This window comes from Moschus berezovskii, chromosome 6 (assembly GCF_049115385.1).
Source record: "Moschus berezovskii isolate FMDL1 chromosome 6, NW_MosBer_1.0, whole genome shotgun sequence".
Classification (NCBI taxonomy): domain Eukaryota; kingdom Metazoa; phylum Chordata; class Mammalia; order Artiodactyla; family Moschidae; genus Moschus; species Moschus berezovskii.
This window is the reverse complement of record NC_142465.1, coordinates 8,362,596-8,387,724: the sequence shown is the minus strand read 5'-3', so window position 1 is coordinate 8,387,724 and position 25,129 is coordinate 8,362,596. Positions and strand designations below refer to the sequence as shown.

The following is a 25,129-nucleotide window of genomic DNA, read 5'->3' as shown; positions in this document are numbered from 1 at the left end:
AAGGTCAGTCTTCATTCCAATCCCAAAGAAAGACGACAATGCCAAAGAATGCTCAAACTACCGCACAATTGCACTCATCTCACATGCTAGTAAAGTCATGCTCAAAATTCTCCAAGCCAGGCTTCAGCAATATGTGAACCGTGAACTCCCAGATGTTCAAGCAGGTTTTAGAAAAGGAAGAGGCACCAGAGATCAAATTGCCAACATCCACTGGATCATGGAGAAAGCAAGAGAGTTCCAGGAAAACATCTATTTCTGCTTCATTGACTATGCCAAAGCCTTTGACTGTGTGGATCACAATAAACTGTGGCACATTCTGAAAGAGATGGGAACCCCAGACCATCTGACTTGCCTCTTGAGAAACCTGTATGCAGGTCAGGAAGCAACAGTTAGAACTGGACATGGAACAAGAGACTGGTTCCAAATAGGAAAAGGAGTACGTCAAGGCTGTATATTGTCACCTTGCTTATTTAACTTCTATGCAGAGCACATCATGAGGAATGCTGGGCTGGAAGAAGCACAAGCTGGAATCAAGATTGCCGGGAGAAATATCAATAACCTCAGATATGCAGATGACACTACTCTTATGGCAGAAAGTGAAGAGGAACTCAAAAGCCTCTTGATGAAAGTGAAAGAGGAGAGTGAAAAGGTTGGCTTGAAGCTCAACATTCAGCAAACAAAGATCATGGCATCTGGTCCCATCACGTCATGGGAAATAGATGGAAAAACAGTGGAAACAGAGTCAGACTTTATTTTTTGGGGCTCCAAAATCACTGCGGATGCTGATTGCAGCCGTGAAATTAAAAGACGCTTACTCCTTGGAAGGAAAGTTATGACCAACCTAGATAGTATATTAAAAAGCAGAGACATTACTTTGCCAACCAAGGTCTGTCTAGTCAAGGCTATGGTTTTTCCTGTGGTCATGTATGGCTGTGAGAGTTGGACTGTGAAGAAAGCTGATCACTTTTGAACTGTGGTGCTGGAGAAGAACTCTTGAGAGTCCCTTGTACTACAAGGAGATCCAACCAGTACATTCTGGGGGAGATCAATCCTGGGTGTTCATTGGAAGGACTGATGCTAAAGCTGAAACTCCAATACTTTGGCCACCTCATGCGATGAGTTGACTCACTGGAAAAGACTCTGATGCTGGGAAAGGTTGGGGGCAGGAGGAGAAGGGGACGACAGAGAATGAGATGGCTGGATGGCATCACCGACTTGATGGACATGAGTTTGAGTGAACTCTGGGAGTTGGTGATGGACAGGGAGGCCTGGCGTGCTGTGATTCATGGGGTCGCGGAGAGTCGGACACAACTGAGCGACTGAACTGAACTGAACAGAGATGCAGACATACAGGACAGACTTGTTCACACAACAGGAAAAGGGGAGGGTGGGACGAATTGAGAGGGTAGCATTGAAACATATGCACTACCATATGTAAAATAGCTAGTGTGAAGTTTCTGCATAACACAGGGACCTCACCCCTGTGTCCTGTGACAACACAGAGGAGTGGGGTTGGGACTGGGGTGGGAGGGAGGATCAAGAGGAATGCGATATATGCAGACTTATGACTGATTCATGTTGTACAATGAAACTAACACAACATTGTAAGGCAATTATCCTCCAATTAAAAGATAAATTAAAAAAATGGCTAACATTTTTCCAAATTTAAACTATAAGCCTATAGTTCCAAGAAGTGCAGTAAACTGCAGCACAAGAGACATGAAGAAAACTAAAATTTTTGAAATTGCCTGAGACTGGTAAGAAAGGAAAAAATTTAAGGCAGTCTCTGAAACCAAGACACATTACATACAGAGGAATAAATAAAAGAATTACAGTAGATTTCTTGTTGGAAACAGTGCAAGTGAGATGATAATGGAGTAATATTATTAAAGAAAAATTCTTATTACATAGAATTCTACTCCCAGTAATAATATCTTCCAAATGAAGGTAAATTTTCCAGATACTTAGAAGAAACTCTAAGGAAAGTGTTAAAAATCTGTCTTATGATTAAAATATGCATATGTAAGAATTAATAAAATCTGAGATATTTACCTGTGTATAATGACCACAAATTTGGGAACACGATCTTGTATTAATATCATAAAATTTTCTTTCATCATACCACATATTAATAGCAAATTTTGTTGCAGATACTGTTAATGGACCAAACCAGAGATTTTCTCCAGCATATTGAAAAGTTGGATGGCATTTAAATAATTGTGATGAACAGGAGTTGTGGTTGAATTTGCACTTGTGTGCCCATGCGTTAGCAGTCTTTGCTAAAGCTTCATCCCAACTCTGAAAGATAAAAATAATTTACATTGAATTGTGTAGATTTGTCTGGATTAAAGTTATTCTAATGACTATAATTCGGAGAAGGCAATGGCAAGCCACTCCAGTACTATTGCCTAGAAAATCCCATGGATGGAGGAGCCTGGTAGGCTGTAGTCCATGGGTTCGCTAAGGGTCGGACACGACTGAGCGACTTCACTTTCACTTTTTACTTTCACACATTGGAGAAGGAAATGGCAACCCACTCCAGAGTTCTTGCCTGGAGAATCCCAGGGACGGGGGAGCCTGGTGGGCTTCCGTCTATGGGGTCACACAGAGTTGGACACGACTGAAGTGACTTAGCAGCAGCAATGACTATAATTAATTTTTATGTAGTTGTATTTACTGAAACAGAGCTTTTAGTATTTATTATGTTCACAATTATTTCTATTTGGTTCTGTTTCAGAGGCATTTATTTAGTACCCACTGTATGTCAGTTCATTTTTGTACTTGCACCTAGCAGATGACCTGGTCCAGTGAGACACTCAAAAGATACAATTGAATGTGATTTAAAGAAGGTGAGTTCACAATCTAGTAATTGAAGGTTACACAGACATAAGTAAACTATGAGAACACATTTATAATTAAAAAGAGAAAAAGTCTCTTAGCACACTAAGAATAAATTTCCTTAATATGATCAAGACTATCTACAAAAGAAAACCAAAATCCTATAATAAGCATTAATATATAGTGGTAAAATACTGAAAGCTTTCCCTTAAGATTGATAGTGAAACACAATGTCTCATTATTTCTGCTTAAAATTGTTCTGGAGTTTAGGCAGTATAATAAAAAGGGGGAGATATAAATATATAAGACAAGATATAAAGTGTATAATGATTGGATTATCTCATTATTTAGAGATGGCATGCCTGGGTACATAGAAAATTCAAATGAATATAGAAACAAACTTATAAGTAGTAAGTAAATTAATCAAAGTTGTCAGATACCAGGAGGAGGAATAGATACAAAATTGTATTTTCATATACACTCCAGAATCCAATAGCTTCAAAAATATCAAATATATATATAATTATATCTAATAAATAATATAACAAATTATCTCCAAACTGAAAACTACAAAATATTACTAAGAAAAATATTAATAACAAATAACAGAGAGATAGTAAATATTCATGGGCTGGAAGATTCCATACAAAGTTAAAAAATAATGGTCTTGAATATATTTCTAACGAAAATCTAAGAAAGTTTTTGAGGGGGTTGCAAAATGATTATATTTATGAATTCAAAGAACCAACAATAGTGAGTTCAGTTCAGTTCAATTCAGTAGCTCAGTTGTGTCCGACTCTTTGCGACCCCATGGACTGCAGCACACCAGGTCTCCCTGTCCATCACCAATTCCCAGAGTCCACTCAAACCCATGTCCATTGTGTTGGTGATGCCATCCAACCATCTCATCCTCTGTCTTCCTCTTCTCCTCCTGCCCTCAATCTTTCCCAGCATCAGGGTCTTTTCAAATGAGTCAGGTCTCCATATCAGATGGTCAAAGTATTGAAGTTTCAGCTTCAACATCTGTTCTTCCAATGAACACCCAGGCTTGATCTCCTTTAGGATGGACTGGTTGGATCTCAAGAGTCTTCACCAACACCACAGTTCAAAAGCATCAATTCTTCAGCACTCAGCTTTCTTGATAGTCCAACTCTCACATCCATACATGACTACTGGAAAAACCACAGCCTTGACTAGATGGACCTTTGTTGGAAAAGTAATGTCTCTGCCTTAAAAGGCATGCTCTCTATATTCGTCATAACTTTCCTTCCAAGGAGCAAAAGTCCTTTAATTTCATGACTGCAATCACCATCTGCAGTGATTTTGGAGCCCAGAAAAATAAAGTCAGCCACTGTTTCCACTGTTTCCTCATCTATTTGCCATGAATTGATTGGACCAGATGCCATGATCTTAGTATTCTGAATGTTGAGCTTTAAGCCAAATTTTTCACTCTCCTTTTTCACTTTCATCAAGAGGCTCTTTAGTTCTTCTTCACTTTCTGCTATAAGGGTGGTGTCATCTGCATAGCTGAGGTTATTGATATTTCTCCCAGCAATCTTGATTCCAGCTTGTGCTTCTTCCAGCCCAGCATTCCTCATGATGTACTCTGCATCTAAGTTGAATAAGCAGGGTGACAATATACAGCCTTGACGTACTCCTTTTCCTATTTGGAACCAGTCTCTTGTTCCATGTCCAGTTCTAACTGTTGCTTCCTGACCTGCATACAGGTTTCTCAAGAGGCAGGTCAGATGGTCTGGGATTCCCATCTCTTTCAGAATGTGCCAAAGTTTATTGTGATCCACACAGTCAAAGGGTTTGGCATAGTCAATAGAGCAGAAATAGATGTTTTTCTGGAACTCTCTTGCTTTTTCAATGATCCAGTGGATGTTGGCAATTAGATCTCTGGTTCCTCTGACCTTTCTAAATTCTTCTTGAATATCTGGAAATCAATGGTTCACGTACTGTTGAAACCTGGATTGAAGAATTTTGAGCATTACTTTACTAGCGTGTGAGATGAATGCAATTGTGCAGTAGTTTGAGTATTCTTTGGCATTGCCTTTCTTAAGGACTGGAATGAAAACTAACCTTTTGAAGATGGTGGAGGGATAGGATCGGGAGACCACTTTCTCCTCCACAAATTCATCTAAAGATCATTTGAACACTGAGCTAATTCCACAAAACAACCTCTGAACCCTGGTGGAGGACACAGGGCACCCAGAAGGCGGCCCATTTTGTTTGACAGGAGGTAGCACAAAATATTGGAAAAGGCACTGGCGACCCACTCCAGTACTCTTGCCTGGAAAATCCCATTGACAGAGGAGCCTGGTGGGCTGCAGTCCATGGGGTCGCTAAGAGTTGGACATGACTGAGTGACTTCACTTTCACTTTTCACTTTCATGCATTGGAGAAGGAAATGGCAACCCACTCCAGTGTTCTTGCCTGGAGAATCCCAGGGACGGGGGAGCCTGTTGGGCTGCCACCTATGGGGTCGCACAGAGTTGGACACGACTGATGTGACTTAGCAGCAGCAGCAGCACAAAATATAAAAGATAAAAATAGAGACAAATGAATTAGGGACAGAGACCCACCTTGGGGAGGGGTAGTGAAGGAGGAGAAGTTTCCAAATACCAGGAAACCCTCTCACCAGCGGGTCTGCGGGGAGTTTTGGAATCTCAGATGGAAACATAACCCAGAAGGAAAAAAAAACCTCACAGATTAGGTGCCTAACTGCAACTTCCAGCGGAGAAGTAGACCAGATGCTCGCGTCTGCCACCAGAAAGCAGGGACTGAATAGGGATATGCGGGTTGCATTGCTTAGGGTAAGGCCTGGGCCTGAATGCCCTGAGGAACATCTGAGGGAGCTAAGGTGAGATAGCAACCCAAACTGTGGGATAGCCAGAGAGAGAGGGGGGAAAAAAAAGAGAGAAAAAGAGAGAACTTTCCCGCAAAAAGCTGTAACCTAAGGCACTGCCAACCCACTCACAGAACAAAGGACTGAGCGAATATCAGAGGAGAGCTAGTTGGCTGTGGACCGGTCCATGCCCTGCTAGAGGCAGAGAGGAAGGCGGGCAACAGCCAGAGCTAAAGAGAGAGAGGCAATTCAGCCCTATTCAGCAGGCTCCCAGTTGCTAACCAAGTCTTCCTTGGATCCTGGATGGTTGAAATCTGCCAGGTGGGCTGCAGCCAGAGATCAGCCCCACAAAGAAGACACACAGCACACCAGCGATGGTGCTCCTGCTGCGCACCCAGGAAACCAAGTGGCTGGGACTGGGGAGGTGGCAAGACGCACCACCCACCTGGGGAGAGTGCAGTCGCCAAGCACCTGGTCACCTGAGCTGCTCAGACCTGGGAAGGGCACAAAACTCAGGTCCAACAGAGTCTGTGCCTTTGTGGAGCACCCAAGAACCTGAACCTGAGCAACTTAGACCTGAGAAGTGTACACAACGCAGGGCCCGCTTTAGAAAGTTCCCCTGCAGGGAAACCCAAAACCTGAGCAGTGTAGGCCAGGAAAGGGCACACGCCATGAACAGGGGCAAACGCAGTGTGCCCCAGACACTGCGAACACTCCCCACACATGCCAATGATATTTGTTTGCAGTGTTCCTCCCTCCCAACAGCACGACTGAACAAGTGAGCCTAAATAAGTGACCACCTTCACCCCCTTGTGTCAGGGCAGAAATTAGACACTGAAGAGCCTTGCAAACAGAGGAAGCCAAAATACAGAAGAGGGAACTGCTTTGGAAGTGACAGGTGCAACAGATTAAAACCCTGCAGTTAACACCAACTACATTGGAAGGGGCCTATAGACCTTGACAAGAAGTATAAGCCGGAACAAGGAACTATCTGAAACTGAACTGACCCCCACACTGCCCTCAACAGCTCTAGAGAAATATAGTAAAATATATATATATTACTAGTAACATTTTTTTAATTAAAATTTTTTAAAGTTCTTTATTATTCCTTTAATTTTCATTTTTATAACCAACTGCTACCTTGTAAAAAAAAAGACCCTATTTTTAGAGAAAACTTCATATATATTTCTTAATAATTTTTGTGATTTTTATTTCGTTTTTTTACCATTGTATTTTTGAGAGTCCATAACCTCTACTCTACATTTTTAACCTTTTTCTTTTTGGCATTTGTTATCAATTTTGTACCTTTAAGAATTCAATCTTCATTACCCATTTTTACTTAGGGGTGTGATTACTGGCCTGACTGCCCTCTCCCCCTTTTGACTCACCTCTATCTCCTACCTCCCTCTTCTCTTCTCCATATTACTCTGTGAACCTCTCTGGGTGTCCCTCACTGTGGAGACTCTTTTCTCCATTAACCTAGATGTTTTAACATTGGTGCAGTATGGTTGGAGAAGTCATGAGGCTACAGTAAGAATAAGACTGAAAACCAGAGGCAGGAGGCTTAAATCCAAAACTTGAGTACTCCAGAAAGCTCCTGACTCCAGGGAACATTAATTGACAAGAGCTCATCCAAAAGCCTCCATACCTCCACTGAAACCAAGCTCCACCCAAGAGTCAACAAGTTTCAGAGCAAGACATACCAAGTTAATTTTCCAACAACACAGGAACATAACCCTGAGCATTAAAATACAGAAGGCCAAAAGTCACACCAAAACCACAGACACCTCAAAACTCACTACTGGACACTTCATTGCACTCCAGAGGGAAGAGATACAGGTCCACCCACCAGAACACTGACGCAAGCTTCCCTAGCCAGGAAACCTTGATAAGTCACTCGTCCAACCCCACCCACAGGGAGGAGCCTCCACGATAAAGGGGAACCACAAATTTCTAGCATAATGAAAGTCCACCCCAAACACAGCAATCTAAACAAGATGAAAAGGCAGAGAAATATTCAGGAGGTAAAGGAACATGATAAATGCCCACCAAACCAAACAAGAGAGGAGGAGACAGGGAGTCTACCTGAAAAAGAATTCAGAATAATGATAATAAAAATGATCCAAAATCTTGAAAACAAAATGGAGTTACAGATAAAAACTCTGGAGACAAGGATTGAGAAGATGCAAGAAATGTTTAACAAGGACCCAGAAGAAATAAAAAAGAGTCAATTAATAATGAATAATGCAGTAAGTGAGATCAAAATCACTCTGGAGGGAACCAACAGTAGAATAACTGAGGCAGAAGATAGAATAAGTGAGGTGGAAGATAGAATAGTGGAAATAAATGAAGCAGAGAGGGAAAAAGAATGAAAAGAAATGAAGACAACCTCAGAGACCTCTGGGACAGTGTCAAACGCACCGTATTTGAATCGTAGGAATCCCAGAAGAAGAAGACAAAAAGAAAGGCCGTGAGAAAATACTTGAGGACATAATAGTTGAAAACTTACCTAAAATGGGGAGGGAAATAGCCATAAAAGTCCAGGAAACCCAGAGAATCCCAAACAACATAAACGCATAGCAAAACACTCCAAAACACATATTAATCAAATTAACACAGATCAAACACAAAGAACAAATGTTAAAAGTAGCAAAGGAGAAACAACAAATAACACACAAGGGGATTCCCATAAGGATAACAGCTGATCTTTCAATAGAAACTCTTCAGGACAGAAGGGAATGGCAGGACATACTTAAAGTGATTAAAGAGAAAAACCTACAACCCAAATTACTGTACCCAGCAAGCATCTCATTCAAATATGAAGGAGAAATCACAAGCATTAAAGACAAGCAAAAGCTCAGAGAATTCAGCACCACCAAACCAGCTCTTCAACAAATAATAAATGATCTTCTCTAGACAAGAAACACAGAAAAGGTGCATAAATTCGAACCCAAAAGAACAAAGTAAATGGCAACGGGATCACACTTATCAATAATTACCTTAAATGTAAATGGGTTGAATGCCCCAACCAAAAGACAAAGCCTGGCTGAATGGATACAAAAACAAGAAACCTGTATATGTTGTCTACAAGAGACCCACCTTAAAACAAGGGACACATACAGACTGAAAGTGAAGGGCTGGAAAAAGATATTTCAAATGTAGACCAAAAGAAAGCAGGAATAGCAATACTCATATCAGATAAAATAGACTTTGAAATAAAGCCTGTGAAAAGTGACAAAGGACACTACATAATGATCAAAGGATAAATCCAAGAAGAAGATATAACAATTATAAACATATATGCACCCAACATAGGAACACCACAAGGGGCTAACAAGTATGAAAGGGGAAATTAACAGTAACACAATAATAGTGGGAGACTTTAATACCCCACTCACACGTATTGATAGATCAACCAAACAGAAAATTAGCAAGGAAACACAAACTTTAAATGATGCAATGGACCAGTTAGACCTTATTGATATCTATAGGACATTTCACCCCAAAACAATGAATTTCACCTTCTTCTCAAGTGCACATGGAACCTTCTCCAGGATAGATCACATCCTGGGCCATAAATGTAGCCTTGAGAAATTAAAAAATATTGAAAACATTCCAAGCATCTTTTCTGATCCCAATGTGGTAAGATTAGATGTCAACTACAAGAAAAAAAAAAAAAACAACATTGAAAATACAAACATAGAGAGGCTAAACAACACGCTTCTGAATTACCAACAAATCACAGAAGAAACCAAAAAAGAAATCAAAATATGCATAGAAATGAATGACAATGAAAACAAAACAACCCAAAACCTATGGGACTCAGCAAAAGCAGTGCTAAGGGGAAGGTTCATAGCAATACAAGCTTACCTCCAGAAACAAGAGAAAAGTCAAATAAATAACCTAACACTAAACCTAAAGCAAACTAGAAAAAGAAGACATGAAGAACCCCAGGGTTAGTAGAAGGAAAGAAATAATAAAAATTAGGGCAGAGATAAATGAAAGAAGCAAAGGACACCACAGCAAAAATCAACAAAGCTAAAAGCTGGTTCTTTGAGAAGATAAATAAAATAGACCAACCATTAGCCAGACTCATCAAGAAAAAAAAAAGGGAGAAGAATGAAATCAACAAAATTAGAAATGAAAAGGGAGAGATCACAACAGACAACACAGAAATTCAAAGGATCATTAGAGAATACTATCAGCAAGTATATGCCAATAAAATGGACAACTTGGAAGAAATGGACAAATTCTTAGAAAAGGATAACTTTCCAAAACTGAACCAGGAAGAAATAGAAAATCTTAACAGATCCATCACAAGCATGGAAATTGAAACTAGTCAGAAATCTTCCAGCAAACAAAAGCCCAGGACCAGATGGCTTCACAGCTGAATTCTACTAAATATGCAGAGAAGAGCTAACACCTGTCCTACTCAAACTGTTCCAGAAATTGCAGAAGAAGGTAAACTTCCAAACTCATTCTATGAAGCCACCATCACCCTAATACCAAAACCAAAGATGCCACAAAAAAGAAAATCTACAGGTCAATATCACTGATGAACATAGATGCAAAAATCCTTAACAAAAGTCTAGAAAACAGAATCCAACAAGATATTAAAAAGATCATACATCATGACCAAGTGGCCTTTATCCCAGGGATACAAGGTTTCTTCAGTATTAACAAATGAATTAATGTGACACACAACATTAACAATTGAAAGATAAAAACCATATGATTATATCAATAGATCCAGAGAAAGCCTCTGACAAAATTCAACACCCATTTATGATAAAAACCCTCCAGAAAGCAGGAATAGAAAGAACATCAGTTTAGTTCAGTTCAGTTGCTCAGTCATGTCCGACTGTTTGTGACCCCATGAACCACAGCATGCCAGTGTCCATCACCAATTTCTGGAGTCCATCCAAACCCATGTCCACTGAGTCGGTGATGCCATTCAACCATCTCATCCCCTGTAGTCCCCTTCTCCTCCTGCCCTCAACCTTTACCAGCATCGGGGTCTTTTCCAATGAGTCAGCTCTTCGCATCAGGTAAACCCACAGCAAACATCATCCTCAATGGTGAAAATTTGAAAGCATTTCCCCTTAAATCATGAAGAAGACAAGGGTGCCCACTTTCACCACTACTATTCAACATAGTTTTGGAAGTTTTAGCCACAGCAATAAGAGAACAAAAAGAAATAAAAGGAATCTATATTGGAAAATAAAACTCTCACTGTTTGCAGACGACATGATCCTCTACATAGAAAACCCTAAAGACTCCACCAGAAAATTACTAGAGATAATCAGTGAACATAGTAAAGTTGCAGGATATAAAATTAACACACAGAAACCCCTTGCATTCCTATACACTAACAATCAGAACACAGAAATATAAATTAAGAAAACAACTCAATTCACCATTGCAACGAAAAAAATAAAAATTAGGAAACATCTACTTAAAGAAACAAAAGACCTATATATAGAAAACTATGAAACACTGATGAAAGAAATCAAAGAGGACACAAATAGATGGAGAAATATACCATGTTCATAGATTGGAAGAATCAATATAGTGAAAATGAGTATACTACTCAAAGTAATCTATAGATTCAATGCAATCCCTATCAAGCTATCAATGGTAATTTTCACAGAACTAGAACAAATAATTTCACAATTTGTATGGAAATACAAAAAACCTCGAATAGCCTAAAGCAATCTTGAGAAAGAAGAATGGAACTGGAAAAATCAAGCTGCCTGACTTCAGACTAAACTACAAAGCCACAGTCATTAAGACAGTATGGTACTGGCACGAAGACAGAAGTATAGATCAATGGAAAAAAATAGAAACCCCAGAGACAAATCCATGCACCTATGGACACCTTATCTATGACAAAGGAGGCAAGAATATACAATGGAGAAAAGACAATCTTTTCAACAAGTGGTGCTGGGAAAACTGGTCAACCACTTGTAAAACAATCAACCTAGAACACTTTCTAACACCATACACAAAAACTCAAATTGGATTAAAGATATAAACGTAAGATCAGAAACTATAAAACTCCTAGAGGAAAACATAGGCAAAACACTCCCTGACATAAATCACAACAGGATCCTCTACAACCCACCTCCCAGAGTAATGGAAATAAAACCAAAAATAAACAAATGGGACCTAATTAAACTTAAAAGCTTTTGCATAATGAAGGAAACTATAAGCAAGGTTTATAGAAAAGACAGCCTTCAGAAAGGGAGAAAATAATAGCAAATGAAGCAACTGACAAAGAGTTAATCTCAAAAGTATACAAGCAGCTCATGCAGCTCAATTCCAGAAACATAAATGACTCAATCCAAAAATGGGCCAAAGAACTGAACAGACATTTCTCCAAAGAAGACATAGAGATGGCTAACAAACACATGAAAAGATGCTCAACATCACTCATTATCAGAGAAATTAAAATCAAAACCACAATGAGGTACCATCTCATGCCAGTCATAATGGCTGCTATCAAAAAGTATACAGACAATAAATGCTGGAGAGGGTGAGGAGAAAAGGGAACCCTCTTACACTATTGGTGGGAATGCAAACTAGTACAGCTACTATGGAAAACAGTGTGGAGATTCCTTAAAAAACTGGAACTAGAACTGCCATATGACCCAGCAATCCAACTGCTGGGCAAACACACTGAGAAAAACAGAGTTGAAAGAGACACGTGTACCCCCAGTGTTCATCGCAGCACTGTTTACTATAGCCAGGATATGGAAGCAACCTAGATGTCCATCTGCAGATGAATGGATAAGAAAGCTGTGGTACATACACACAATGGAATACTACTCAAACATTAGAGAGAATGCACTTGAATCAGTTCTAATGAGGTGGATGAAACTGGAGCCTATTATACAGAGTGAAGTAAGTCAGAAAGAAAAACCCCAGTACAGTATACTAATGCATATATATGGAATTTAGAAAGATGGTAACAATGACCCTACATGAAAGGCATCAAAAGAGACACAGATGTAAAGAACAGTCTTTTGGACTCTGTGGGAGAAGGCATGGCTTGGATGATTTGAGAGAATAGCATTGAAATGTTTATATTATCTTATGTGAAAGAGATCACCAGCCCAGGTTCGATGCATGAGACAGGGTGCTCAGGGATGGTGCACTTGGATGACCCTGAGGGATGGGATGGGGAGGGAGGTGGGAGGGGGTTTCAGGATGGGGAACACATGTACACCCATGGCTGATTGATGTCAATGTATGGCAAAAAGCACTACAATATTGTAAAGTAATTTGCCTCCAATTAAAATTTCCGTGGTCATGTATGGATGTGAGAGTTGGACTGTGAAGAAAGCTGATCGCCGAAGAATTGATGCTTTTGAACTGTGGTGCTGGAGAAGACTCTTGAGAGTCCCTTGAACTGCAAGGAGATCCAGCCAGTCCATTCAGGAGGAGATCAATCCTGGGTGTTCATTGGAAGGACTGATGCTAAAGCTGAAACTCCAATCCTTTGGCCACCTCATGCAACAAGTTGACTCACTGGAAAAGACTCTGATGCTGGGAGGGGTTGGGGGCAGGAGGAGACGGGGATGACAGAGAATGAGATGGCTGTATGGCATCACCAGCTCAATGGACACGAGTTTGAGTGAACTCCGGGAGTTGGTGATGGACAGTGAGGCCTGGCGTGCTGTGATTCATGGGATCGCAAAAAGTCGGACACGACTGAGCGACTGAACTGAACCGAAAATAAATAAGTTAAAAGAAAATAAAAGGAAACTGACATTTTACAGTCCTGTGGCCACTGCTGAGTTTTTCAAATTTGCTAGCATATTGAGTTCAGCACTTTCACAGCATCATCTTTTAGGATTTGAAATAACTCTGAAACTCCAATACTTTAGCCACCTCATGCAATGAGTTGACTCACTGGAAAAGACTCTGATGCTGGGAGGGAATGGGGGCGGGAGGAGACAGGGACGACAGAGAATGAGGTGGCTGGATGGCATCACCAACTCGATGGACATGAGTTTGAGTGAACTCCGGGAGTTGGTGATGGACAGGGAGGCCTGGCGTGCTGTGATTCATGGGGTCGCAAAGAGTCGGACACGACTGAGCGACTGAACTGAACTAAACTGAAATAAAATCACCTCCACTAGCTTTGTTCATAGTGATGCTTCCTAAGGCCCATGTGACTTCATATTCCAGGATTTCTGGCTCTAGGTGAGTGATCACACCATCGTGATTATCTGTGTTGTGAAGATCTTTTTTGTATAGTTCTTCTGTGTATTCTTGCCATCTCTTCTTAATATCTTAATATCACTTAGCATAAGGTCCTGCAGATTCTTTTATGCTGTCACAATTGACATAATTTTCTTCCTTTTTTTTAAAGGCTGAATTATATTCCACTGTTTGTATATACAGGCTTCACTGATAGCTCAGTTGGTAAAGAACCTGCCTGCAATGCAGGCGACCCCGGTTTGATTCCTGGGTTGGGATGATCTGCTGGAGAAGGGATAGGCTACCCATTTCAGTATTCCTGGGCTTCCTGGTGGCTCAGCTGGTAAAGAATACACCTGCAATGCAGATTTTTCTTTATCCAATCATCTGCTGATGGAGTCTTTGTTGTGTCCATCTCTTTGTGACCCCATGGACTGCAGTATGCCAGGCTTCTCCCTCCTTCACCATCTCCCAGAGCTTGCTAATCTCATGTCCATTGAGTCAGGGATGCCATCCAACCATCTTGCATAGGTTGGCCAAAGTGTTGGAGCTTCAGCTTTAGCATCAGCCCTTCCAATGAATATTCAGGACTGATTTTCTTTAGGACTGACTGGTTTAATCTCCTTGCTATCAAGGGGACTCTCAAGAGTCTTCTCCAGAACCACAGTTCAAAAGCATAAATTCTTTGGCTCTCAGTCTTCTTTGTGGTCCAACTCTCACATCCATACATGACTACTGGAAAAAGCATAGCTTTGAATAGACTGACCTTTGTCAGCAAAGTTTCTGTTTTTTAATATGCTGTCTAGGTTTGTCATAGCTTTTCTTCCAAGGAGCAAGTGTCTTTTAATTTCATGGCTGCAGTCACCATCTGCAGTGATTCTAGAGCCCAGAAAAATAAAGTCTGTCACTGTTTCCATTGTTTCCCCATGTACATGCCATGAAGTGATGGGACCGGATGCCATGATCTTAGTTTTCTGAATGTTGAGCTTTAAGCCAACTTTTTTACTCTCCTCTTTCACCTTCATCACGAGGCTCTTGGGTTGTTTCTATATCTTGGTTATTGTGAATGAATGAATATGGACTTGCAGCTATCTCTTCAAGATCCTGATTTTTTTTTCAATTTTTTTTTGTGGAAGAAACCCAGAAGTCGGATTTTTGGATCATATGGTAGTTTTATTTTTAATTTATTGAGGAACCTCCATACTTATCTCCATAGCTGCATCACGAACAGGGTACTGTGATTCAAATTGTTTTACAACCTCACCAAAACTTACCGTCAAATTTATTTGTGTTATTATTAGTTATCATCAGCATAACAAATGTTTGTAGGTAAGAAGAACAACAATCTGAATATAAAAGCCATTAATTCAACCAAAAATAAGGATGAAAAGATAGCAAAAGGATGCTAAATCTATTTACAATAGCACGTGGATCAGTAGATATCCTCTTATTCTTCACACTAGTACAGCAATTATCAGATGTATGACTTTGGGAGCTCTTGTTCTACTGCCTGTCAGTGAGCTAGCTGAGTTTGCGGGCACCCCTTTGCCCCAGACAGACAGGCTGGATCCTAATTCATTTTCTCTACAACCTGTGTAAGTGTGAAATTAAACTTTTAATTTCACTAAGCCACTGAGATTTCAGGGTTTATTTCGTATCAAAGCCCAGCCGAGCCTCTTGTAAAACTTACTGCTGGAAGTGGGGTGCAGCCATTATAAAAATTCAAATTCATATCACTTGAGAGCTAGGTAGGAGGGATCCCTGCTCTTGGTCCAGACTTTATAGGACATCGCGTCACACACACACACACACACACACACACACAAACACACTTTTCCTCATTTTAACCTTCAGTTCAGTTCAGTTCAGTCGCTCAGTCATGTCCGACTCTTTGCTACCCCATGAATCGCAGCATGCCAGGCCTCCCTGTCCATCACCAACTCCCGAGTCCACTCAGACTCATGCCCATCGAGTCAGAGATGCCATCCAGCCATCTCATCCTCTGTCGTCCACTTCTCCTTTTGCCCCCAATCCCTCCCAGCATCAGAATCTTTTCCAATGAGTCAGCTCTTCGCATGAGGTGGCCAAAGTATTGCTGTTTCAGCTTTAGCATCAGTCCTTCCAATGAACACCCAGGATTGATCTCCTTTAGAATGGACTGGTTGGATCTCCTTGCAGTACAAGGGACTCTCAAGAGTCTTCTCCAACACCATGACCACTGGAAAAACCATAGCCTTGACTAGACGGACCTTGGTTGGCAAAGTAATGTCTCTGCTTTTTAATATGCTATCCAGGTTGGTCATAACTTTCCTTCCAAGGAGTAAGCATCTTTTAATTTCATAGCTGCAATCACCATCTGCAGTGATTTTGGAGCCCCCCAAAATAAAGTCTGACACTGTTTCCCCATCTATTTCCCATGAAGTGATGGTACCAGATGCCATGGTCTTAGTTTTCTGAATGTTGAGATTTAAGCCAACTTATTCTCTCTCCTCTTTGACTTTCTTTCTTTTTTTTTATTGGAGGCTAATTATTTTACAATATTATATTGGTTGGATTCATTGACATGAATCCATCCCGGGTGTACATGAGTTCCCCCTCCTGAACCCCCCTCCCACCTCTCTCCTCCCCTTATCCTCCCTCTGGGTCATCCCCACATACCAGCCCTGAGCAACCTGTAACATGCATCGACCCTGAACTGGCGATTCGTTTAACATATGATAATATACATGTTTCAGTGCCATTCTCCCAAACCATCCCACCCTCACCCTCTCCCACAGAGTCCCAAAGACTGTTCTATACAACTGTGTCTCTTTTGCTGTCTCGTATACAGGGTTATCATTTACATCTTTCTAAATTCCATATATATGCGTTAGTATATTGTATTGGTGTTTTTCTTTCTGGCTTACTTCACTCTGTATAATAGGCTCCAGTTTCATCCACCTCATTAGAACTGGTTCAAATGCATTCTTTTTAATGGCTGAATAATACTCCATTGTGTATATGTACCAAAGCTTTCTTATCCATTCATCTGCAGATGGACATCTAGGTTGCTTCCATGTCCTGGCTATTATAAACAGTGCTGCGATGAACACTGGAGTTCATGTGTCTCTTTCAATTCTGGTTTCCTCAGTGTGTATGCCCAGGAGTGAGATTGGTGGATCATATGGCAGTTCTATTTCCAGTTTTTTGAGGAATCTCCACACTGTTCTCCATAGTGGCTGTACCAGTTTGCATTCCCACCAACAGTGTAAGAGGGTTCCCTTCTCTCCACACCCTCTCCAGCATTTATTGCATGTAGACTTTTGGATAGCAGCCATTCTGACTGGTGTGAAATGGTATCTCATTGTGGTTTTGATTTGCATTTCTCTGATTATGAGGGACGTTGAGCATTTTTTCATGTGTTTGTTAGCTATCTTTTTGTCATCTTTGGAGAAATGTCTGTTTAGTTCTTTGGCCCATTTTTTATTGGGTAATTTATTTTTCTGGAACTGAGCTGCAGGAGCTGCTTGTATATTTTGGAGATTAATCCTTTATCAGTTGCTTCATTTGCTATTATTTTCTCCCATTCTGAAGGCTGTCTTTTCACCTTGCTTAGAGTTTCCTTTGCTGTGCAGAAGCTTTTGATTTTAATTAGGTCCCATTTGTTTATTTTTGCTTTTATTTCCAATATTCTGGGAGGTGGGTCTTGGAGGATCCTGCTGTGATTTATGTCAGAGTGTGTTTTGCCTATGTTCTCCTCTAGGAGTTTTATAGAATCGGGTCTTACATTTAGCTCTCTAATCCATGTTGAGTTTATTTTGGTGTATGGTGTTAGGAAGTGTTATAGTTTCATTTTTTTACAAGTGGCTGACCAGTTTTCCCAGCACCACTTGTTAAAGAGACTGTCTTTTCTCCACTTTATATTCTTGCCTCCTTTGTCAAAGATAAGTTGTCCATAGGTGCGTGGATTTATCTCTGGGCTTTCTATTTTGTTCCATTGATCTATATTTCTGTCTTTATGCCAATACCATACTGTCTTGATGACTGTGGCTTTGTAGTAAAGCCTGAAGTCTGGCAGGTTAATTCCCCCAGTTCCATTCTTCTTCCTCAAGATTGCTTTGGCTATTCGAGGTTTTTTGTATTTCCATACAAATTGTGTGATTATTTGTTCTAGTTCTGTGAAAAATATCGTTGGTAGCTTGATAGGGATTGCATTGAATGTATAAATTACTTTGGGTAGTATACTCATTTTTATAATATTTATTCTTCCAATCCACGAACACGGTATATTTCTCCATCTATTAGTGTCCTCTCTGATTACTTTCACTAGTGTTTTTATAGTTTTCTATGTACAAGTCTTTTTTTTCCTTAGGTAGATATATTCCTAAGTATTTAATTCTTTTCGTTGCAACAGTGAATGGAATAGTTTCCTTAATTTCTCTATTTTCTCATTATTAGTGTATAGGAATGCAAGGGATTTCTGTGTGTTGATTTTATATCCTGCAACGTTACTGTATTCATTGATTAGCTCTAGTAGTTTTCTGATAGAGTCTCTAGGGTTTTCTGTGTAGAGGATCATGTCATCAGCAAACAGTGAAAGTTTTACTTCTTCTTTTCCAGTTTGTATTCCTTTTGTGTCTTTTTATGCTCTGATTGCTGTGGCCAAAACTTCCAGAACTATGTTGAATAGTAGTGGTGAGAGTGGGCACCCTTGTCTTGTTCCTGACTTTAGGGGAAATGCTTTCAGTTTTTCATCATTGAGGATAATGTTTGCTGGGGGTTTGTCATATATAGCTTTTATTATGTTGAGATATGTCCCTTCTATTCCCACTTTCTGGAGGACTTTTATCATAAATGGATGTTGAATTTTGTTGAAGGCTTTCTCTGCATCTATTGAGATAATCATATGATTTTTATTTTTCAGTTTGTTAATGTGGTGTATTACGTTGATTGATTTGCGGATATTGAAGAATCCTTGCATTCCTGGGATAAAGCCCACTTGTTCATGATGCATGCTCTTCTTAATGTGTTTTTGGATTCTAATTGCTAGAATTTTGTTAAGGATTTTTGCATCTATGTTCATCAGTGATATTGGCCTGTAGTTTCCTTTTTTTGTGGGATCTTTACCAGGTTTTGGGATTAGTGTGATGGTGGCCTCATAGAATGAGTTTGGAAGTTTCCCTTCCTCAGCAATTTTCTGGAAGAGTTTGAGTAGAACAGGTGTTAGCTCTTCTCTAAATTTTTGGTAGAATTCAGCTGTGAAGCCATCTGGACCTTGGCTTTTGTTTGCTGGAAGATTTCTGATTACAGTCTGTAGTTCCATGCTTGTGATGAGTCTGTTCAGATTTTCTATTTCTTCCTGGTTCAGTTTTGGAAAGTTGTACTTTTCTAGGAATTTGTTCATTTCTTCCAAGTTATTCATTTTATTGCCATATGTTGCTGATAGTATTCTCTAATAATCCTTTGTATTTCTGTGTTGTCGGTTGTGATATCTCCATTTTCATTTCTAATTTTATTGATTTGGTTCTTCTCCCTTTGTTTCTTGATGAGTCTGGCTAGTGGTTTGTCAATTTTATTTACCTTCTTAAAGAACCAGCTTTTGGCTTTGTTGATTTTTGCTATGGTCTCTTTTATTTCTTTTGCATTTATCTCTCCCCTAATTTTTACGATTTCTTTCTTCTACTAACCCTGGGGTTCTTCATTTCTTCTTTTTTCTAGTTTCTTTAGATGTAGAGTTAGGTTATTTAGTTGACTTTTTTCTTGTTTCTTGAGGTGTGCTTGTATTGCTATGAACTTCCCCCTTAGCACTGCTTTTACTGTGTCCCAGAGGTTTTGGGTTGTTGTGTTTTCATTTTTATTCATTTCTATGCATATTTTGATTTCTCTTTTGATTTCTTCTATGATTTGTTCATTATTCAGCAGCATGTTGTTCAGCCTCCATATGTTGGCATTTTTAATAGTTTTTCTCCTGTAATTGAGATCTAATCTTACTGCATTGTGGTCAGAAAAGATGCTTGGAATGATTTCAATTTTTTTGAATTTACCAAGGCTAGATTTATGGCCCAGGATGTGATCTATCCTGGAAAAGGTTCCGTGTGCGCTTGAGAAAAAGGTGAAATTCATTGTTTTGGGGTGAAATGTCCTATAGATATCTATTAGGTCTAATTGGTCTATTGTATCATCTAAAGTTTGTGTTTCCTTGTTCATTTTCTGTTTAGTTGATCTATCCATAGATGTAAGTGGGGTATTAAAATCTCCCACTATTATTGCATTGTTGTTAATTTCCCCTTTCATACTTGTTAGTAATTGTCTTACATATTGCGGTGCTCCTATGTTGGGTGCATAAATATTTATAATTGTTATATCTTCTTGGATTGATCCTTTGATCATTGTGTAGTTTCCTTCTTTGTCTCTTTCCACAGCCTTTGTTTTAAAGTCTATTTTATCTGATATGAGTATTGCTATTCCTGCTTTCTTTTGGTCTCTATTTGCATGGAATATCTTTTTCCAGCCCTTCACTTTCAGTCTGTATGTGTCCCTCGTTTTGAGGTGGGTCTCTTGTAGATGACATATAGAGGGGTCTTGTTTTTGTATCCATTCAGCCAGCCTTTGTCTTTTGGTTGGGGCATTCAACCCATTTACGTTTAACGTAATTGTTTATAAGTATGATCCGTTGCCATTTTCTTTATTGCTTTGGGTTCGAGTTTATGCACCCTTTCTGTGTTTCCTGTCTAGAAAAGATCCTTTAGCATTTGTTGGAGAGCTGGTTTGGTAATGCTGAATTCTCTCAGCTTTTGCTTGTCTGTAAAGCTTTTGATTTCTCCTTCATATTTGAATGAGATCCTTGCTGGGTACAGTAGTCTGGGCTGTAGGTTATTTTCTTTCATCACTTTAAGTATGTCTTGCCATTCCCTCCTGGCCTGAAGAGTTTCTGTTGAAAGATCAGCTGTTATCCTTATGGGAATCCCCTTGTGTGTTATTTGCTGCTTTTCCCTTGCTGCTTTTAATATTTGTTCTTTGTGTTTGATCTTTGTTAATTTGATTAATATGTGTCTTGGAGTATTTCGCCTTGGGTTTATCCTGTTGGGGACTCTCTGGGTTTCTTGGACTTGGGTGATTATTTCTTTCCCCATTTTAGGGAAGTTTTCAACTATTATCTCCTCAAGTATTCTCTCATGGTCTTTCTTTTTGTCTTCTTCTGCTGGGACTCCTATGATTCGAATGTTTGAGCATCTAACATTGTCCCAGAGGTCTCTAATATTGTCCTCATTTCTTTTAATTCTTTTTTCTTTTTTCCTCTCTGTTTCATTTATTTCTACAATTCTATCTTCTAGCTCACTTATCCTGTCTTCTGCCTCTGTTATTCTACTGTTTGTTCCCTCCAGAGTGTTTCTGATCTCATCTATTGCATTATTCATTGTATATTGACTCTTTTTTAATTTCCTCTAAGTCCTTATTAAACCTTTCTTCCATCTTCTCAATCCTTTTCTCCAGGTTATTTATCTGTAACTCCATTTTGCGTTCAAGATTTTGATCATTTTCACCATCAAATTTTGAAATTCTTTATCAGGTAGATTCCTCATATCTTCCTCTTTTGTTTGTGTTGGTAGGCATTTATCTTGTTCCTTTACTTGCTGGGTGTTCCTCTGCCTCTTCATCTTGCTTATATTGCTTTGCTTGGGGTGGCCTTTCCCTCTTCTGGCAGTTTGTGGAGTTCTCTTTATTATGTAGTTTCCTCGCTGTATGTGGGGTTGGACGTGTGACTTGTCTAGGTTCCCTGGTTAGGGAAGCTTGTGTTGGTGTTCTGGTGGGTGGAGCTGGATTTCTTCTCTCTGGAGTGCAATGAAGTGTTCAGTAATGAGTTATGAGATGTCAGTGGGTTTGGATGACTTTGGGCAGCCTGTATATTGAAGCTCAGAGCTATTTTCCTGTGTTGCTGGAGAATTTGCGTGGTATGTCTTGCTCTGGAACTTGTTGACCCTTGGGTGGTGCTTGGTTTTAGTGTAGGTATGGAGGCGTTTGATGAGCTCCTATCGATTAATGTTCCCTGGAGTCAGGAGTTCTCTGGTGTTCTCAGGATTTGGGCTTAAGCCTCTTGCCTCTGGATTTTGGTCTTATTCTTGGAGTAGCCTCTATACTTCTCTGTCATTTCCAAGGTGGTTCCCTCTGTTTTAGCTTCTGTTTGCTGGTCTCTTCAGTGTCTAATTTCCGCCCTGATACTAGGGGGCAGAAACTTTTTAAGGCTCAGTTGTTCAGTCCTGTTCTGGGAAGGGAGGAACACTGCAGACAAATATCTCTGGCATCTGTGGGGAGTGCTCGCAGCGTCTCGGCCACACTGGGTTTGCCTCCGCTCACAGCGCATGTGCTGTCCCAGTCTACACTGCACAGGCTCTAGGTTGCTCTACCAGGAACAGTCCGAGGCTGGCGCTGGGTTGTATGCACTTTCCAGGTCTGAGTGGCTCAAGTTCAGGTTCTCGGGTACTCCACAAAGACCCAGACTTGGTTGGGCCTGGTTTTGTGCCTTCCCCGGTCCGAGCAGCTCAGGTGACCAGGTGTTTAGTAAGCGCGGTCTCCGTGACTTATCGCCTCCCCAGTCCCTGCCACTCGGTTTTCTGCGTGTACAACCAGTGCACCTTCTCAGGGGGATATCGACCGGCCCACGCCCAAGAACTCTTGATTAGCAACGAAGCCTGCCTGCAGTTTGGTATTGGATGCCTTTCTGGGGCCGTGGTTGCCCCCTCCGGCTCTGGCTGCCCTCCCTTGCCTGTCTCAGTGGGGGGATGGTGGATGGGCCAACCGCAGCCAGCTCGCTCTGCTCAGTCCTTTGTTCTGTGAGCAGGGCTGGTGGAGTCTTAGGTTAGAGCTTTCCACCTTTTCGTGGGAAGCTATCCCAGTCTGCTTTGCTATCCCCCATTAGTTCTCTCAGATTGTTCTCCCGGCATTCAAGCCCAGTCCTCTCTTTAAGCAGTTCAGCCGGCTCCTCTCTGCCCAGCCCCCACTTGCTAATGGCGTATGAAGGCGTCTGCGCTGCTTCTCCACTGGGAGTTACCGTTTGGCGGGTAATCTGTGGGTTTTAATTATTTCTTTCTTTTTCCTCTCGGTTATGTGGCCCTCTGAGTTTCCAAGGCTTGCTACAGATTCACCAGTGAGAGTGTTTCCTGGTGTTTGGAAACTTCTCTCTTTTTAAAGCCTCCCTGCCCAGGACGGAGCTCCGTCCTTACCTCTTTTGTCTCTCTTTTTATCTTTTATGTTTTTTCCTACCTCCTTTCGAAGACAATGGGCTGCTTTTCTGGGTGCCTGATGTCCTCTGCTAGCATTCAGAAGTTGTTTTGTGGACTTAACTCTGCGTTCAAATGTTCTTTTGATGAATTTGTGGGGGAGAGAGTGGTCTCACCGTCCTATTCCTCCACCATCTTGTTCCTTCCCCCTCTTTGACTTTCATCAAGAGGCTTTTTAGTTCCTCTTCACTTTCTGCCATAAGGGTGGTGTCATCTGCATATCTGAGGTTATTGATATTTCTCCTGGCAATCTTGATTCCAGCTGGTGCTTCTTCCAGTCCAGCGTTTCTCATGATGTACTCTGCATATAGCATGGGTTTAATGTGACCCATAACACTGAATGCCTGTTTGCCACATGTTTTAAAGCAAAAGCCTCTGTATCTGAATGGTAAAAGGCTTGTGAATATTATCGCTGATGACACTAGAGACAGACATCACTTCAGAGTCCAAGAAAGAGTTCAACCATAGAAGTGCTTAGGTTAAATATCAACTTGTCAAATCTTTCATTTCAGCATGAAAGCAGTAGATCCATGAATAATATAATATTACTTGGAAATACTACTGAAGATCTGTTTCATCATTTCTCCATATTCCATGATTTCAGGGATAAAGGAGACATTTTGCAATGGTAACAAATTTCTATTTCTGTTGAGTAGGGATTTGTGTAGTTCTTTATGTCACCTAAGTGAAGAATGACATCAGTTCTTCACATTGACCACTAGATGGGCATAAGCACCCGAATGGTAAATAATCTTGTATTCATAAAAACATTTAAGAAGACAATTAAATTTCCAAAAACATTTAAAAAATATTTAAAATACTTAAAATTGAAGACCATTTATTATAATTTAACCCAAACCCTATATAGTTATAGCTATAAAATTATAACTATAATTTTAATAGAAAGTTTTGATGATTTTAGAAGAAATGAAAATTTACTTAATAACATCAATGAAAATGAGCAAAATTATTCTGACCAAATCCAAATCAGCAGATTAGATGAAATCTCTGAAACCACATATTCTTTACTAAATGAAAATTTAACTGCTGAGCCACCAATGACTTGTGGGCTTCCATTTTTATACTTCTTCTAGGTCACAAATGTTAGTGGCAAGTTTGCCTGAACTATGTTGGCAACTACAGTTAGTTGACAAGCAGTGAGGATATTAATGTCAGGGGAATGATGGCAATCCATGTGATTCAGAACCAAAATATCTGAAAAAAATGTGATCTATTATTCAAGAGGCAGATCATAAGTTGAAGCTGAAGCTGAGGTCAGTAAGCTGAACATTGATAGTATTTGGTGGTTGTTGTATGGGTTCAACAAGTTACCATATAACACTGGCAAGTTTGGAAGAAGGAAGAGAGAATCAGGAAATGTGGGGCTTTTGAAGAATGGAAAAGAAACTGCTTCTATATAGCATATTATAATAAGATTTTAAAAAGACTTTGAGAGATCAATGCTGTAAAACTTTCTTATGATTTAAAAGCCTCAGGGCAATGAGAAGTCTATGACTGCCAGGAAATCCTCTAAAGTTTTTAAAAACTGCCGTAGCAAATGGAACAGGTTCAAACTTAGCAAATTTCCCCAAAATTCATGTTTCAAGGATACTGCCATTAAGATGAAAAATAAAAGCACCAGGGTGAGAAATCAGAGAACAATTCAAAATCTTCTCCAAGCTGTACTTGAAGCATGAGTATTGGTACTTGGAACTGACTGGAGGCCAAAAGACATTCAGAATTCTGGAGACAGAGGTATTCATAAAGATATTGTGAACCTGTTATGAAAAAGCAAATGAATGCAAGGTATCTTAAATGACACTGATACCTTACTGTGGGCAGAAAGCAGTCTGAGAAGGCTATATAGCCCTCAAGAGAGCATAACTCCCAAAGTCCACTTCAGATTGGTCCAAGGACAATGATGGATAAGGAAGGATATTTTTAAAGAAGATAGGGACAATAGAAAACAATGGACAAG

The 25,129-nt window shown here is 40.1% G+C and overlaps 1 protein-coding gene across 1 annotated transcript in view; it reads right to left on the bottom strand.

Moving 5' to 3' along the window:
- GLIPR1L1 (GLIPR1 like 1) overlaps positions 1 to 25,129 on the bottom strand; it is a 45,960-nt gene that overhangs the window by 20,186 nt on the left and 645 nt on the right. Inside the window, exon 2 of the mRNA XM_055395433.1 lies at positions 2,053 to 2,298. Coding sequence (XP_055251408.1) covers positions 2,053 to 2,298 — 246 coding nt within the window. The remainder of the gene's footprint in view (positions 1 to 2,052; positions 2,299 to 25,129) is intronic.